Raw genomic sequence first — 18,939 nt, forward strand, 5'->3', positions numbered from 1 at the left:
GACCACCAGAGGGAAATGCTCAATGCAGGAGCTGCTGAGCTGCAGTGACTTGGCAGCAGCGGTTCTCGGGTGATGCACCTTGAAACCAGAGAGGAGGGAGCCCGATTCCTCACAGGGCCACACGATTTCGCCTTCAGCCGTGGGTTATGTTGTTGCTGGGGCACTGTCGGCCATGAATCTGGTTTACTGCACACTTGTATTTGTTCTTTATTCTGCCTGTACAACAGCAACTTTGCAGAGTGCCCTCTTGCACTTTGGGCCCCCTCAGGGGATGCCAGAGAGCTGGTTTCAGCCTGATCTCCATGGGCCAGGCTGAGGAACCCCACCTGCTGGAGAAACTCTGCTCACGCTGCAGACATTGGGGGAGGGGGCGTGTCCAGCCCATCTCGCCCAGTCCCACCCTGCTGGCCCCCTTCTAATTAATTTACTTTCAATGTGCACTAATCCATGACCAGGACACTAGTCTTTCTATAAGCAATTAGACCAGCGGTTCTCAACCTGTGGCTCGCGACCCCTTTGGGGATCAAACAACCCTTTCACAGAGGTCGCCTAAGACCATCGGAAAACACATATATAATTACATATTGTTTTTGTGATTAATCACTATGCTTTAATTATGTTCAATTTGTAACAATGAAAATACATCTTGCATATCAGATATTTACATTACGATTTATAACAGTAGCAAAATTACAGTTATGAAGTAGCAACAAAAATAATTTTATGGTTGGGGGTCACCACAACATGAGAAACTGTATTAAAGGGTCACGGCATTAGGAAGGTTGAGAACCACTGATTTAGACTGATCTTGTTAAAAGAGAAGTCAGATCATGTTACTTTTCTGCTCAAAACTCTCCAATAGGGCCCTTCTAGTGTGGCTCAGTGGTTAAGCTTCGAGCTATGAACCAGAAGGTCATGCATGGTTTGATTCCTGGTCAGGACACATGTCCAGGATGCAGGCTCAATCCTCAGTGTGAGGCATGCAGGAGGCAGCCAACCAATAATTATCTCTCATTATTGATGTTTCTATCTCTCTTGCCCTCTCCCTTCATCTCTGAAATCAATAAAAATATACATTTTTTTAAAAAACATAAACCACACAAAATAACCTCTCCAATGGAAAAATAAAAACTTTAAGACAGTAACAACAGTATAAAAATATGAAATACTTAGGGGTAATTATGGCTAAAGATATGTAAGACATGCTGAAGGCTACAAAACATTGCTAAGAAATAAAGATCTAAATAAATGGAAAAATATACTAGGTTAATAGATTGGAATATTCAATATTGTTAAGATGCCAATATTCCCCAATCTAGCAATTCAATGCAATCCCAATAAAAATTCCAGCAGGGTTGTTTTTTAAGTGTGGTGGTTCTTTCTTTGGTAGAAATTAACAAGCTGATTCTAATGTTCATAGGGAAATGCAAAAGACATAAAATAGCCAAAACAACTTTGAAAAAAGAACTAACACCACCTCATTTCAAGAATAAATCAATAGTAAACAAAACAGTCTATTATTGGTGTAAAGATAGAAAATTAAATCAATGTAACAAAATTGAGTGTCGAGAAATAAACGTACACATTTATAGGCAACTGATATTTGACAAAGGTACAAAAGTAGCCCTAACCGGTTTGGCTCAGTGGATAGAGCGTCAGCCTGTGGACTGAAAGGTCCCAGGTTCGATTCCAGTCAAGGGCATGTACCTTGGTTGCGGGCACATCCCCAGTGGGAGGTGTGCAGGAGGCAGCTGATCAATGTTTCTCTCTCATTGATGTTTCTAACTCTCTATCTCTCTCCCTTCCTCTCTGTAAAAAATCAATAAAATATATATATTTTTAAAAAGGTACAAAAGTAGTTAAGTGGAAAATATAGTCTTTTCAACAAAGTTATACACATGCAAAAAAGAACTTTGATCAATACCTCAAATCTTATATAAAAATTAACTGAAAATGAATCATAGACCTAAATGTAAACCTAAAGCTATGAAACATCAAGGAGAAAACATGTGACTTTGAGTTGTGATAAAATTTTTTAGATATAACATCAAAAGCATAACCCATAAAAGAAAACATGGAAAAACTGTAGTTCATCAAAATTTTTAGTCTGTTCTTTGAAAGATACTTTAGAGAATGAAAAGCCAAACCAAGATAAATGCTTTGCAAGTATTTATCTGAGAAAAGACTTGTATTCAGAATTTACAAAGAACTCCTAACATCTATATATATAAGGAAGTAATATGCAAATGAGGTCAAGACTCCTTCATGGTCACGACCAGCTCTGGAGGAGCGGCCGGGCTCCGCCCAAGCCTGAATGATCAACATAGAGGGCGCGGCACGGCTGGGGGCAGACCCCCAGCAGACACACACACACACACACACACACACACACACGGGGTGCCTGCTCCGAGCCTCCATGGCACGGCTTGGGACAGGCCCCCAGTGGACACACACACACACACACACACACACACACACACAGGGCACCTGCTCCAAGCCTCCATGGCCAGACTGAAGCTTAGGCCCACTCCCCCTGAGGGCTCCTGGACTGTGAGAGGGGGCAGGCTGGGCTGAGGGACCCCCACCCCCCAGTACATGAATTTTGTGCACTGGGCCTCTAGTTGAATAAAATCCTATATAATAAAAGGCTAATATGCAAATAGACTGAACGGCAGAACAACAGGAACAACCAAACAACTGAACAACTGGTTGCTATGATGTGTGCTGACCACCAGGGGATGTGTGTGGAACATGGCAGGCATTGGCCATGGTGGAATAGTGGAGCAGGTGAGTGGGGGCGCCAGACCAAGGTGGGGCATCGGTCACTGTCATTGGGGCAAGCCTCTGGTGGCTACTGAAAATTCTTTGTTCCTGCACACCGCGGGCCCGCCCAGTGCTCACACATGCCGCTGGCGCTGGCCCCACTCACACTTGCAGCTAGTGCCGGTGCTTGGCACCAGTCCATCACTCGGCGCCATCAGCGGATTCAAGCAGTGGCTGCCTGACCGCCCCTGAGGGCTTCTCCACCTCCCCCTACTCCTGAGGGGCGATCAGGGCAGCAGCTGCCGCTCGCACCTGCTAATGGCACTGGCCCAGCTCGCACCTGCTGCTGGTGCCGACCCCAATTGCTCCGCACCATCAGTGGGTGCAAGCAGGGCTGGTGACATCAGCGTGTGGGAGTGGTGGGCTGCTGGCAAACAGGGGACCAGGGGCCTTGGTGGAAGGGGCCAGGCGGGGGCACAGAGGATGGCAGAGACCCACCCCTGTGCCCACTGCAGCCTCGCAGCCCACAGTCCCTTTCAAGGTGCACGAATTCATGCACTGGGCCCCTAGTACTTCAATAAGAAGATGAGCAGCCCTAACCAGTTTGGCTCAGTGGATAGAGCGTCGGCCTGTGGACTTAAGGGTCCCAGGTTCAATTCCCGTCAAGGGCATGTACTTGGTTGCGGACACAACCCCAGTAGGGAGTGTGCAGGAGGCAGCTGATCAATGTTTCTCTCTCATCGATGTTTCTAACTCTCTATTCCTCTCCCTTCCTCTCTGTAAAAAATCAATAAAATATATATATTTTTTTAAAAAAAGAAGATGGGCAAAAGATATGAACAGATATTTTACCAAAGATATTTAATGGCAAATAAGCACATTAAAAGATCCTCTACAACCTTACTCATTAGATAAAGCCAAGAAATCCTCCAGTGGCTTCTCTTCTCACTTCTGAGTACAGGTCCCTTCAGTGACCTACAACTTCCTCTATGATCCACTGAGCCCACTTCATCTCCTACTGCTCTCCTTGCTCCAGCTAAACTGATCTCTTTGCTGTTATGTCAAGATCCTGCCATGTTTCTTTCTCAGGGCCTTTGTATTTGTTCTTTATTCTGCCTAAAAAATATTTCCCATAGATATCTATACAGCTCCATCCCTCACCTTCTCCAGGCCATTACTCAAATCTCACCATTTCGATAAGGCTTGTCCTGGACACCCTAAATTATAAAACCACCCTCTCCACAGACTTCTACTTTTTTTAAAATATATTTTTATTGATCTCAGAGATGAAGAGAGGAAGAGAGAGAGAGATAGAAACATCAGTGATGAAGAGAATCATTGATCTGCTGCCTCCTGCATGCTCCACACTGAGGACTGAGCCTGCAACGCGGGCATATGCCCTAACCAGAAATCCAATCGTGACTTCATGGTTCATAGGTCGATGCTCAACCACTGAGCCACACTGGCCGGGCCAGACTTCTATTCTTTCTTCTGTTTTTTCTCTCTATAGCATTTGGCACTGGCATCCTATATATTAAACTATTTATTTTAATTATTTAGTGTCTATTTCCTCCACCAGAGCTCAAAGAGGTAACAGTATACCCAATGTCTAAATATAGTGTGCACTCAAATATTAAATAAACAACTGAATCATGATATTTTATCTTAATTCAGGACCAAGAAGCAATGGCTTAGCTGAGCATTCCATATGGAACCCTGACTTAGGATTATGCCAACTCTGAAGAGTGCTGAACCACAATAAAGAAAGCCCAGCCCTGGCCAGTTTTGCTAAGTGTTTAGAGTAGGGTTGGGCAAACTTTTTGACTCGAGGGCCACAATGGGTTCTTAAACTGGACCGGAAGGCCGGAACAAAAGCATGGATGGAGTGTTTGTGTGAACTAATATAAATTCAAAGTAAACATCATTACATAAAAGGGTACGGTCTTTTTTTTTTTTTTTAGTTTTATTCATTTCAAACGGGCCGGGCCGTAGTTTGCCCACGGCTGGCTTAGAGCATCGGTCCTGGGACCAAAAGGTCTTAGGTTTGATTCCTGGTCAAGGGCATGTACCTGGGTTGCAGGTTTGATCCCTGGCACCGGTCTGGGCATGTTCAGGAGGCAACCAATCCATGTCTCTCTCTCACAGCAGTGTTTTTCCCTCTCTTTCTCTCTTTTCCCTTCCTCCACTCTCTCTAAAAAATCAATGGAAAAAAAATTCTTGGGGGAGGATTAACAAAAAAACAAACAAATAGAAAGCCCAGTACTCACCTGATGGGCTGTACTTGAGGTCATTCAGAAGAGAGGTGGTTGGTGCCTCAGGGGCAGGAGGAGGCTCACATATATTTAAGTCTTCATCTTTCATTTCATCCAACCTGGTTCTTTCTGTATTTAGACTATACTTACAAAAAACAATACTCAGGTGAACTATTCTTTGTTGCTAATACCATACATAGATTTTGCCACACATCAATGATAACAACTCTAGATCTCCATTTCATAGAGGACCCCATTCATCCACTGCTTACACTCATTTGAATATACCGTCTATTTGGCTCAGTGAATATACCGTCTAAAGATTGAAGAAGCCCTAGCCAGCATGCTCAGTGGTTAGAGCATCAGCCCAGGCACTGGAGGGTTGCCCGTTCTATTCTCAATCAAGGGCATATACCTGGGTCACAGGTCCCATCCCCGCCCCTGGATGGGGTGTGTGTAGGAGGCAACCAATCAATGTGACACATCGATGTTCCTCTCTCTTACTCTCTCTTCCTTTCTCCCCTCCCCCCTCCCTTCCACACACTCTCTTAAAAAAAAAAATCAATGGAAAAAATATTCTCACTCCTTGCGTGAGGATTTTAAAAAAAAGATTTGAAAGATAATAAAATACAGATGGAAGAAAATATCCATCTATTTTTTCTCATTTCTATTACCCAACTAATGAATTAGAGTCAAGGCATTCTACTCTAATGTGTACATTTGGGTAACATAATAATTAAGAAAAGTACTCTATCATACCTAACAGAGGATGCTTTTTCTCCCATTGTACCTTGTTCCACTTCATCCAGTAGTTCCACTGTAAAAGAAACAAATGGCTTCCAACAGTTTCCAATCTAAAAGCAATTAACATCCCCATCTGCCCCTGTCCACAGTTTGTCCATGTACCACAAACAATAATTGGAAATGAAATATTAGTCCCCAGAGGCCTTTATATGCTAGTAATAGAGTAGAAAGGACTATCCAAAGTACTGATGACTCCTAATATTTTTATTTTTCAATTATAGTTGACATTCAATATTATATTAGTTTCAGATGTACAGTATAATGGTTAGACATTTATATCTTATGAAGTATTTACCTTAATAAGTCTAGTACCCACCTGGCACTATACATAATCCCATATAATAAAAGGCTAATATGCAAATTGCCCCCTTGGGAGTTTGACCGACCAGGAGGAGTTTGACCAACTGGGAGGAGTTCGACCGACCGGGAGTTTGACCACCCGCTATGAAGTGCACTGACCACTAGGGGGCAGTGTGCAACGAAGGAAGGCCCCCGCTGGCAGCTGGCAGCCGGCCAGGGGAAGGAAGGTTCTGATCAGCCCTGATCGCTGGCCAGGCCTAGGGACCCCACCAGTGCACAAATTTCATGCAACAGGCCTCTAGTTATTACAATATTATTGACTATATTTTCTATGCTGTAATTTACATCACCATGACTATTTTGTAACTGCCAATCTATACTTCTTAATCTTTTCACATTTTTTTTCACCCAGTCCCCGAATTCCTACCCCATCAGGCAACCATTAGTTGGTTCTCTGAATTTGTTTCTGTTGTTGCAAATGGTAAGATTTTATTCTTTCTTATAGCCAAGTAATATTCCATTGTATATATATGTACCACATCTTCTTTATCCAAATGTCTATCAATGGACACTTAGGTTGTAAAGACTCCTAATACTATGTCCCTTTGTAGCTTCCTTGGCCATTCAGCAGGATTAGGAAACTCTCTACATGTTCTGTTTACCCTTTTTGTTCCAGGGCACCTCTGTGGTCATACAGATTGGTTCTAGAAATATCTTTTCTTTTCTGTTCATTCCAATTCCAATGCATCTTTCTTCACACTATGTACTGCTTGGGGGGTTTTCTATAAAATCACTTACAAATCTATCCCTTTCAAACTCTCACAAGCTAGTACATTAATATTTCAGTGACATGAAAAGTAATAAAAGCTAGATTCAAAATCACAAAAGATATATGAGAGAAAACATTCCATGAGATTCTGAAACCATTTATTTTTAACCTAGCAGTGTAGGAACGTAGGGAAATGTTATATATCATTGATTCTAAAATGCACATTTTAAACAGCTCTGAAATTGGATATGACTCATAATTGAAAGCCTTTATTTTTTTTCTTAGGGTGGGAAAGTAATAGTGTACCTTACAATTAATGGCATCTTAGATTCAATTGTATGCATTAGTTACTTTTCAGGGGAAAAGGCTCTCAAGGGCCACTCTCAAATGTCTCTTTCCCCTAAACTACCTGGAAATGTGGAGTCTGGGTCAGAGAAAGTGAAATTCACTAAAAACACTAAAATCAACTATTATCCTTCATCATGACAATTTCTATTCAAGGTGCTTTTCAGGGAGACCCCTCCATGTCTGAGTGAGCCACAGGACAAAGGAGGAGAAGGCCAGCTTTTGCATCTAAAAGTTATGAACAAAGACTAAGCCCTGAGAAAGAATTTAGGAGGAGATGAGATCCATGTGTACAGATTATAAAGCTGATCAGTGGTTAGTATTCTCCTGAGTTAGGAGATGGTAGTAGTGATTCCTTCACTTCCCTTTATAAACCCATCCATAGCCTAGCTTTGTGCCAGATCAGAGCTGTGCTTCTCTTCAAAGGCTAATACTTAAAACACACTTAAGAAGCCCAGCCTGTGTGGCTCAGTGGTTGAGCACTGACCTATGAACCAGGAGATCACAGTTTGATTCCCAGTCAGGGCACATGCCCAGGTTGCGGGTTCAGTCTCCAGTGTAGGGCAGTCAATCAATGATTCTCTCTCATCATCAATGTTTCTAGCTCTCCCTTACTCTCTGAAATCAAAAGAATTTTTTTCAGAAACCCAGATGGGACCAGCCCCCCTACTGCCCTAGCCAGTTTGTCTCAGTGGTTACAGCATCGGCCCGTGGACTGAAAGGTTGTGGGCTCAATTCCAGTGAAGGGCACATATAGGAGGCAACCAATTGATGTGTCTCTCTCACATTGATGTTTCTCTCTGTCCTTATCCCTCCCTTCCACTCTCTCTAAAATTCAATGCAAAAAATATCCTTGGGTGAGGATTAACCAAAAAAAAAGAAAAGAAAAGAAGAGAGAAGAAAAGAAAAGAAAGAATCCCACTACCGCCACCACCATCACTGAGATTATAAAAAGGTGGTCAAGGGACCGAGTTTTACAGTAGAATACTCAGTGACAAAGGACAGTTAGATAGCTGGCTAGAAGTGGATCTGGACTGGCAGTCATTAATTTGGTGAGATTTTCACCTCTCCCTAAATTCTACTTCTCTCACAAAACAAAGTAAACTTTCAAGCAGCAATAATTTCTTGTTTACAGAAGTCCTTTCCTTTACTCATATTTGCCCCAATGGTAAGAAATGCAGAGCTCTATGCAGTCCCAGATCTCAGACTCCACCACCTTCTCTTCCCTGCACTTATCTTTATTCCTCCTTGGAGGAATTTCTGCTTTTGAGTTCTTAAAAGCAATAACAGTTCTTTCTCCCAGCCCTTTTCTTAGTCCATATGGTTTGTTTCAAACACACTGACCAGATAAGCTTCTATACTATTTCAGGCAAACAATTGGACCTACTCTTGCTAAATGGCTTTTGTTGGCAGAAATAAAGAACAAAACTGCTTCCTGTGATTCCAAAACGCAAAAAGCTCTGATAAAAAATTTTTCCTGTGACTCTTTTGGCAGCAAAACCTAAACTGACATACTACTTATAGTCCTATTTTATTCCACTTAGTATGATTATGCACACATTTCTCTGTAGAAATGTGTTTTATTATAGAGTGCTGCCTAGATCTGCTTGAGGTGTTATGTAATACTAGTGGCCCGTGCACAAAATTCGTGCATGGAGGGGGGGGTGTCCCTCAGCCTGGCCTGCACCCTCTCCGATCTGGGATCCCTCTCCCAATCTGGAACTGCTGGCTCCTAACCACTCACCTGCCTGCCTGCCTGATCACCCCTAACCACTCTGCCTGCCAGCTGGCTCGCCCCCAACTGTCCTCCCTGCCGGCCTGATCTCCGCCAATTACCCCCCCTGCCAGCCTGCTTGCTCCCAACTGGCCCCCTTGCTGGTCTGATCAGCCCCAACTGCCCTCCCCTCCTGGCCTGATCACTCCTAACTGCCTCTGCCTCGACCCTGCCACCATAGCTTTGTCCAGAAGGTCTCCCGGTCTAATTAGCATATTATCCTTTTATTAGTATAGATCAGTGGTCTGCAAACTGCGGCTCGTGAGCCACATGCGGCTCTTTGGCCCCTCGAGTGTGGCTCTTCCTAAGCCTTAGGAGTACCCTAATTAAGTTAATAACAATGTACCTACCTATGTAGTTTAAGTTTAAAAAATTTGGCTCTCAAAAGAAATTTCAATCGTTGTACTATTGCTATTTGGCTCTGTTGACTAATGAGTTTGCCGACCACTGGTATAGATGAACAGTATATACTCTGTGTTAGGTTTTTCCAAATGTCCAGTACAATTCTGGATTCTGAAAAATTTGGCCCCAAGGTTTCAGGTAAGAGCTTGTGAATGTACTGTGAACCTGTAGTGTTAAACTCGCTTGCTGAGCAAGAAAATTCCTTTCTTTCTTTCTTTTTTTAAAAATATATTTTATTGATATTTTACAGAGAGGAAGGGAGAGGGATAGAGAGTTAGAAGCATCGATGAGAGAGAAACATCGATCAGCTGCCTCCTGCACACTCCCCACTGGGGATGTGCCCACAACCAAGATACATGCCCTTGGCCGGAATCAAACCTGGGACCCTTAAGTCCGCAGGCTGACGCTCTATCCACTGAGCCAAACTGGCTAGGGTGACAATTCCTTTCTGTTCAGACTCCTAACTCTGCCTCTGGTTGAGTCTCTTATAATGAGCACTAGCAATCCTCACATTGTAAAAACCAAGATGACTAAAATTCTCTAAGACTATTTTTGCTCATAATATCCATTGAAACAGTAAGGTAAGGATCAATTCTCAAATACTAACTTATTTAAGAGTTCATAAATGCAATATTAAAGGCAAGATAACAATCATTTTTTTTCAAATATTGGAATGAGTCAGTGCAGTGAGTTTACCCCTGCAAATCCCAATACCAGCATTCAAGGACAATGAAGTTCTCACCATTCACAATCTCATGCCCAAAAAACATCTTCACTCCTGGGACACTTCGACCAGTCTCCACATTCTTCACTGTTATAGAAAATAATTCAATTGGTTAATAAAAAAGAATGAGCCCTAAAACTATAAAAAAAGTATTATATCTCTCAAAAGTGCTCAATCTGAGTTTTATAAAAATTCCCAAGTTATTCTCCCCCAAAGATTGAAGAGTCAGTAACAAATTACAAAGCTATAGCCTTGAAACAAGCAGTATAAAGAACAAGGGGAACCCTAGAGAAAGGCAATGGTAGTGCAATGAATTTAAACTTCTCCAAAGAAGCCCTGACTAGTAGCTCAGTTGGTTAGAGCATCATTCTGACACACCAAGGTTCTGGGTTCAATCTCCTGACAGGGCACATACAAGAATCAAACTGTGGGAGGCAAGATGGCGGGCTTGCAGTGAGCAGCTATCAAGGGATGAAAATAGGTATGCCTAGAAGCAAATTTTTATTTTTATTTTTTTGTATTTCTTTATTGATTTCAGAGAGGAAGGGAGAAGGAGAGAGAGATAGAAAACATCAATGGTGAGAGAGAACCATTGACCGACTGCCTCTTGCATGCCCCCTACTGTGGATCGAGCCCGCAACCCAGGCATGTGCCCTTGGCTGGAATCAAACCCGGGACCCTTCAGTCCGCAGGCTGACGCTCTATCCACTGAGCCAATTTTAAAAGCATTTTCTCTTCTAATCTTTTTCCATAGCACCTGATAAGCATCTTCATTCACCATGGCCGTATCAGCAGTGAAACAGGCAATATCAAGCAGAACTAGCTTGAAATATTTATTTCCAATTCAAAATGGAGCTTTATATTGTATTTGTCATAAATCCACATACTCTTCCCTTCCAGATGACTGTGATTGCCAAGCAGAACTTGCTTTGACATCTGATGGCAGGATGATAGTTTGCTGCCATCCTCTGTGGGTATTCCACATGAACACACCAAACCTATCTCTCAGCCAGACACTATGCATATAACTATGAAGAAACACAGGATCATATATTAAAAACCAGAGTAGAAGAAAAAGATAAACACTTTGAGCAAGGACCCATGATAGAACAACTTAACAAAATGTTCTTTACTACTAAGCACCGTTGGTATCCTCATGGACAGTATCATACACGTCATAAGAAACTGAATCCTCCAAAGCCCTTGTTTGAAAATCAAGACAGTTGATATTGAGGTTTTCAGTACTCAAAGAGAAATGCTGTCATGTGTCTCATTTGCCATTTGAGAAAATGCAATCAGGTATATTCACTACTATGTTTTTGTTGCTTTTTAATATAGTTTATTGATTTTTTACAGAGAGGAAGGGAGAGGGATAGAGAGTTAGAAAGATCGATGAGAGAGAAACATCCACCAGCTGCCTCCTGCACACCCCCTACTGGGGATGTGCCCGCAACCAAGGTACATACCCTTGACTGGAATTGAACCTAAGACCCTCCAGTCCACAGGCTGATGCTCTATCCACTGGGCCAAACCGGTCAGGGCTATTCACTACTATGTTATACAGTAAAATAATAATATCTTTTCATTAAAAAAAAAAAAATCAAACAGTGAATGCATAAATAAGTAGAACAAATTGATGTTTCTCTCTCCCCCCTCCTCTCTCTAAAAACTTAAACTTCTATCAATAATATGCAGGGGCCTTTAGGGCCAAGAATTATATCTATTTACTATATTTCCATTGAATTTTAGTCCACCTAACTCCAGAAAAAATTTCAGGCAGCTATTTCTAGAGTCCACACTCTGTTTCATGCTACATGGTCAAAAATACTGTCAGGAATAACAATTCAATTCCTGGCGCAAATACAGGGCTCTTCTCCAAGCACATAAGGGAATTAGGAGTTAAGATCTCATGACTACAATATGGTGTTATTTTTCTAGATGAAAGTGCTCACAGCAGTTGTATATTTCCACATTTCTCAGCAATCCAAAATAATTGAGTTTCACCCCATGATTCCACTGAATATATTTTTACTGAGGTCAAAGATCACCAACTGCCTATTTCTCAAATCCAAAAAGAACGTTTACAGTATTAACATACTTGGCTCCCACACATCCTTTGATACTATTCTCTCCTTTCTTCTTGGCTTTACAGGACACACTTTGTTTAGTTCTTTCCTACTAGTTACCTAGAACTACCATACTGAGCACCTATTCCATGCCAGGCACCATGCTAATTACTGAGCACCTATTCCATGCCAGGCACCATGCTAATTATTTGCCTACATTTAATTATCCAGTAACATAATAAGACAGGCATTTCATTATCTCTATTATGGAGGAATCTAAGACTCAGAAAGGTTGAATAACGTGCTTCAAGTCACACTGCTAGTAAAAGACAGAGTCAGAATTCAAACCCAGGTCTCAATGATTTTAATATGCACCTCATAACCAGTGTTGCACTGTCACCCTGGTTTGCTTCCAGTCTCCTTAGCTGCCTCTACCATCTCTGCCTGCACATTGATAGTCTCCAGGGTTATGTTCTTCATCCTTTTTCCTTCTTCTTGAATGATCACATCAACTTCCTAGCTGTAGCTGTCCTGACATGCATTATTTCTCCAATATGGAATATTTCTCTGAATTCCACTCACGTTTTCAACTGACTAATAAGATACTTAAGATTTTCAAACTGAAATCATATCTTCTCCTAGTAACCAATAAACCTGCACCTCTTCCCATTTCTATCTACACTAATTAAAGAGAAAGATGCAAATTGACCACACTTTCATGACGCCCACCAGCCAATCAGGAGTGAGTATGCAAATTAACCCAACAAAGCTGGCCGGTAAATGTGCATACACAGGTGCCGAGTGGCCGGGGGCGGGGTGGGACACCTGCGTCAGCGCCATGCCTTCCACACCGCCCCCAGCCACTCTGGGCCTCTGGGCAGCGTGGGAAGGTAGAAAGGCAGCTCCAGAAGTATATCAGAAAAAAACAACCCTGTAGGTTGCTTAGTGTAAAAAAAAAAAAAATACCAAAATATGTCATCTGGACTGAAGGCTTATTGAACAAGCATGAGACATTTACAGATGGTTGTCTATTCAATGCCATTTATTCAGGCTAGAAACGTGCTCAATCTCCCTGCAGAGAGTGGTGACCTACTGGGCTTCCAGGGCACCTCTTTAAGGGGGCTGATTCAGCTGGATAGAACACCGGTTTCCCCATCTTCCCTCTTCCTCCTGTCTGTAACTCCATCAATTATTCTGAGATTTGAAGCCATGTGCTAAAATGATGGCAGAGTAGAAAATGAAAAACCCTGGATCCTTGCCAACTTTGGGGAGTATGCCTGGGATGTCTACCTTCTTTAATATGAGAATAAACTCCTAATGTATTTAAGCCCCTGGAAACAAATCTGTTTCTAGCACCTAGTCATGGTTCCTAATAACACAGCATTAAAAATTTCAAGCAACTAACTTGAAAACTTATATGCCTCCCACTTAAAAATTTTCAGATTGTTCCTCATTGCTTTCAGAAGTGTCCAAATGCTATGACATGTAAGGTCCTTCTCATCTGTCTATGCCTATTTCTCATATCTTCATACTGAAATTTACTTAGGTTTTCTGAATGCACCAAATTTTCATGTCTCTGTGTGTTTGTACATACGGCAACTTCTGCTTAAAACAATAGTTCCCTCCATGTTCTCCATCATCTGCATCACCAGGAAACGTCAGAAATGCAAATTCTTTTTTTTAAATTAAATCTTTATTGTTCAGATTATTACATTTGTTCCTCTTTTTTCCCCCCAAAACTCCCCTCCTCCCAGTTCCCGCCCCACCCTCCACCCTCACTCCCCACCCACTGTCCTCATCCATAGGTGCATGATTTTTGTCCAGTCTCTTCCCGCATCTCCCACACCCCTTTCCCCCCCCAAGAATAGTCAGTCCATTCCCTTTCTATGTCCCTGATTCTATTATGATCACCAGATTATTTATTCACTTGATTCTTAGATTCACTTGTTGATAGATGCATGTTTGTTGTTCATAATTTGTATCTTTACCTTTTTCTTCCTCTTCCTCTTCTTAAAGGATACCTTTCAGCATTTCATATAATACTGGTTTGGTGGTGATGAACTCCTTTAGCTTTTCCTTATCTGTGAAGCTCTTTATCTGACCTTCAGTTCTGAATGATAGCTTTGCTGCATAAAGTAATCTTGGTTGTAGGTTCTTGCTATTCATCACTTTGAATATTTCTTGCCATTCCCTTCTGGCCTGCAAAATTTCTGTTGAGAAATCAGCTGACAGTTGTATGGGTATTCCCTTGTAGGTAACTGAGTTTCTTTCTCTTGCTGCTTTTAAGATTCTCTCTTTGTCTTTTGCTCTTGGCATTTTAATTATGATGTGTCTTGGTGTGGTCCTCTTTGGATTCCTTTTGTTTGGGGTTCTCTGCGCTTCCTGGACCTGTAAGTCTATTTCTCTCACCAGGTGGGGGAAGTTTTCTGTCATTATTTCTTCAAATAGGTTTTCAATATCTTGCTCTCTCTCATCTTCTGGCACCCCTATAATTCTGATGTTGGTACGCTTGAAGCTATCCCAGAGGCTCCTTACACTATCTTCGTATTTTCGGATTCTTTTTTCATTTTGCTTTTCCGGTTGGGTGTTTTTTGCTTCTTCGCATTTCGAATCTTTGACTTGATTCTTGCGCTCCTCTGGTCTGCTGTTGGGTGTCTGTATAATATTCTTTATTTCAGTCAGTGTATGCTTAATTTCTAGTTGGTTCTTTATCACAACATCGAGGGTCTCATTAGATTTCTTGAGGATCTCACTACATTTATCGGCAGCTTCTAGACAGTTCTTGAGAGACCTTAAAAGTGTGGTTCTGAACTCTATATCCTCCATGGACAATTTTGTCCTGTTTCTTTGTCTCTGCATTTTTTATGCTTTCTTGGTGCACCCCCTAGTGGTCTTTGTGCGCAGTCTTGTTGTAGTTAAGCCTTGATTGTTGTCGGCAATAGTGGGGGTGATTTGACCTCCAGGCTAACTGGCTATGAGAGTCCGCTGTGTCTGCAGTGGGAGAGCTTCTGTGCTGGATCTCTAGGGCGGTGCTAATCTAGCCTTTGCCTGAGGCTATCTGGCAAATGGCTCTGTGCAGGGCGTGGGCGGGGCGGGTCCCCGGGGATCTACAGGGCAGGCCGGAGCGAGCAGTTATGGCTGCTCTCAGTTCCGACCCTAGGGGCTCTGCCTCACAGAGTCCCAGCAACCGCTGCAAACCTCAGAGAGAAAGCTGCCTTCAAATTCCGACCGAAGCCAGATAGTCACGCTTCTCCCGTTTGAGTCTGGGTCCCTAGAGACTTGCCCGGATCTGGAGCTCAGAGTCTGAAACTCCCTCCCGATTGAAAACAACAACCGCGCCCTCTGCCACCAGCCCGCTCCACGCGCACTCTGCACCTCAGTATTTCACTTCAGCACTGTGCCTCCTCTGAGTCTGGGTATGATATTCTCTTTCCTCCTAGTTGTAGAATTTCCACTCAGCCAGCCTTCCTGTGGTTCTCGATGATGTCTGTTCCGTCTTTAGTTGTTTTTTGAAGTGGTTGTTCAAGGCAGCAATCTCTGGCGTTAACCTATGCCGCCATCTTGGTTTTTCCTCCAAAGTTTTTCAGAAATGCAAATTCTTGATCCCCACTCCAGACCTAAGAATTAGAAACTCTTGGAGGGGGGTCAAGCAATCTGTGTTTTAACAAATCTCCCATGTGATCTTGATGCATAGATAAAGTTTGAGAACCACTGACTTAAAACAGCCTCCCTTTCTTCCCATCCAGTTAATTCCTATTCACCTGAATGAAGTTCTGCATCAATTCTGCCATTAGGGAAGCCTTCCCCACTGCACTAATCCTACCACGCTCAGATGGAAATTAGCTGAACTTTTGTGTTTCCATAGCATCTTGTCCCTCTATAAAAAAGGATATAACACTACATTACTGTATATTTTTCTACTTGCTTATGTCTCCTTACCAGACTAAGTTTTTTGAGAATAGGGACTATGTCATTCTTATCTATATCCCTGGTACATTGCACAGTACCTGGTATATTCAACTATCAATAAATGGTTACTGAATGAATTATTCCTAGCGCACAAAAGTCATAATGTGGCTTAACAATAAAACTAATCTCAAATGCCATTTATGTCTTTTTTTTAAAAAAAATCCTCACCTGAAGGTATTTTTCCATTGATTTTTAGGAAGAGTGGAAAAGAGAGGGAAAGATGGAGAGAAACATCCATGTGAGAGAAACACATTGGTTGGTTGCCTCCTGCAGGAGCCCCGACCAGGGACCGGGCTGGGGAGGAGCCTGCAACCAAGGTATGTGCCATTGACCAGAATCACACCTGGGACCCTTTGGACCACAGGCCAACACTCTATCTACTGAGCAAACTGGCTGGGGCCATTTATGTATGTTTTAATTATGAACTTGAAATTTATCATGCCAGGAAAACAACTATCCTAGCAGGTCCATAATTTGGCTTAATTAAAAACTACATGTTAGGCCCAGCTGGTGTGGCTCAATGGTTGAACATCACCACATGAACCAGGAAGTCAGGATTTGATTCCCTGTCAGGGTACATGCTCAGTAGGGGGTGTGCAGGAGGCAGCCAATCGATGTTTCTCACTATCCTTCTCCCTTCCTCTCTCTAAAATCAATTTTAAAAAATATTGTAGCTTCAAGGTGAACACATGGAGGAGCGAGTAGGATGGCACACCCAGAGAAGGCATGGAAACTCTGAGCCTCTTCCATTTGGCTGTTCCTGAGTTGTATCCTTTATAATAAACCAGAAATGCAGCTGGGAGAGATAGAAGTTACTTTATGACAAAGGATAATAGATAATCGCTGAGGTTGCAGAGCAGGAGCACAAGACCTCTGGTCCCTCCTGGTATCTTTGAGCCTTTGCACTATTACTAAGCAGCCTATCTCTGACTTCTTTTTTTGCATGAGAAAAATAACTGCCTTTGTGACTTTGTCTGTTAAAGCCAAAAGCAATTCTATCTAATAGAGTAGTTATTTTAAATTTCAAGATGCATATGGAGAAAAATTAAAAGAATTACCCAATTTAAAAAATATACTGAAATTTTCTACTATCATGTCAATAAAAGTAGAGAAGTGGGACAAGCTAGCATATGCAGCCATGTTGCTGTTAGGGAAAATAGCATTCTAATCTTCCTCCTACCCTTTCCTAAAATAGGAATGATGCCTACTAATAATCCCAGTGGAGCCCAGTCATCACCCAAACTAAGCTATGAATTTCTTAAACGGCAGAAGATTATGAGAAATAAAAAGAGACCTTTCTTCAAGACAACAATCTTGTTAGGGTCCACATGCTGGAGCACTCCCTCAAAGATGCCACAAACCAACGTGAGTTTCACCCTTCTCCACAAAATCTGATTGAGGTAATGGTAGTCACTGCTGGGATCCATGCTCTTTTATTCCAAAAGCAGTCTTCAAGAAATCTTCTTTAAGTATCTAAGCACTTGAAAACAAAAGAGATCTATGATTTAAAAAATATTTTGGGGTGGGGGAGTGGGGTTATTTTTTCTTTCTCTATACCTGTAAGAGACAAGAAAAATAAAAATATAAGAGTAATTCAGTTTGTTTATCCTTTTAGAATGATAATGAGAAAAAGATCATTGTAAGCACCAACTCTAATTTATACATAGGGAAATGAAAACCATAGGACTTAAGGTAAGGTAGGCTTGATGACTTCATCTATAAAATGGGGTAATACCACATTTCCTTCCTTAGCTAAATGAATAAGCAGAATATTTAGAAACTTTTAATGGCAGATACATATATCTTTTTAATATCAACCATAAAAACTAAAAGAACAAATGAAAAAAATTGACATTGGCAAAACATCTTCAATACAAACTATTTACCCAGAAATGTCTCTAATCTATCCTCTTCCAGATTAGTAACATTTCCAGAGTTTGACGTTTTATAAAAAATATAATTTTATTGATTTCAGAGAGGAGAGGAGAGGGAGGGAGATAGAAACACCAATGATGAGGGAGAATCATTGATTGGCTGCCTCCTACACACCCCACACTGGGGATCAAGCCCACAACCCAAGCATGTGCCCTAACTGGGAATCGACTCGTGACCTCCTGGTTCATAGGTTGATGCTCAACCATTGAGACACACCAGCTAGGCCAGAGTTTGACATTTTTAACCAACCAAAATATAAGTGATTTAAAACTATCACAATTTATTCATTACCACTCCAGCTGCCATTTCACTGCAAGGGCCATTCGATCCCACTCTGTCCACAATTCAGTCACTGGGCTGCTGTAGTATCACCAACCAGTCATTTGCAGCCTAACACAGTGGTCAGCAAACTCATTAGTCAACAGAGCCAAATATCAACAGTACAACGATTGAAATTTCTTTTGAGAGCCAAATTTTTTAAACTTAAACTATATAGGTAGGTACATTGTTATTAACTTAATTAGGGTACTCCTAAGCTGGCCTTTGCCAAAAAAGTCCTCAATCTGATTTAGGTATATTTGCTGAGGTCGACCCCTTCCAACTCTCCCATCCGCACTCGTCTTGTATATTTGTTTAGTCTATCTCCTTTCTGAAAACCGACTTCTGTGCATAGGCCATGAAGTTTCAATCGCACTGTACATGTGTGCCCGCATGTGGTATTTTGTGGAAGAGCCACACTCAAGGGGCCAAAGAGCCGCATGTGGCTCTCGAGCCGCGGTTTGCGGACCACTGGCCTAACAGATTAAACTGCCAAATGCCATACACTAGTTTTGTAA

At 42.0% G+C, this 18,939-nt stretch overlaps 1 protein-coding gene and 1 pseudogene across 1 annotated transcript in view; one reads left to right on the forward strand and one right to left on the reverse strand.

Moving 5' to 3' along the window:
• The window catches only part of EXD1 (exonuclease 3'-5' domain containing 1), a 38,954-nt gene extending 21,246 nt beyond the window's left edge, over nucleotides 1–17,708 (reverse strand). The window contains exons 1-4 of the mRNA XM_036297792.1: nucleotides 17,463–17,708; nucleotides 10,152–10,220; nucleotides 5,775–5,832; nucleotides 5,031–5,155 (exon numbers count right to left, since the gene is read on the reverse strand). Coding sequence (XP_036153685.1) covers nucleotides 5,031–5,155; nucleotides 5,775–5,832; nucleotides 10,152–10,220; nucleotides 17,463–17,595 — 385 coding nt within the window. The 5' untranslated portion in view covers nucleotides 17,596–17,708. The remainder of the gene's footprint in view (nucleotides 1–5,030; nucleotides 5,156–5,774; nucleotides 5,833–10,151; nucleotides 10,221–17,462) is intronic.
• On the forward strand, nucleotides 10,913–11,360 carry LOC118674904 (annotated as a pseudogene).
• Nucleotides 17,709–18,939: the final 1,231 nt, after the last annotated feature.

The sequence above is a fragment of the Myotis myotis genome, unplaced genomic scaffold, assembly GCF_014108235.1.
Source record: "Myotis myotis isolate mMyoMyo1 unplaced genomic scaffold, mMyoMyo1.p scaffold_m19_p_1, whole genome shotgun sequence".
NCBI lineage: Eukaryota > Metazoa > Chordata > Mammalia > Chiroptera > Vespertilionidae > Myotis > Myotis myotis.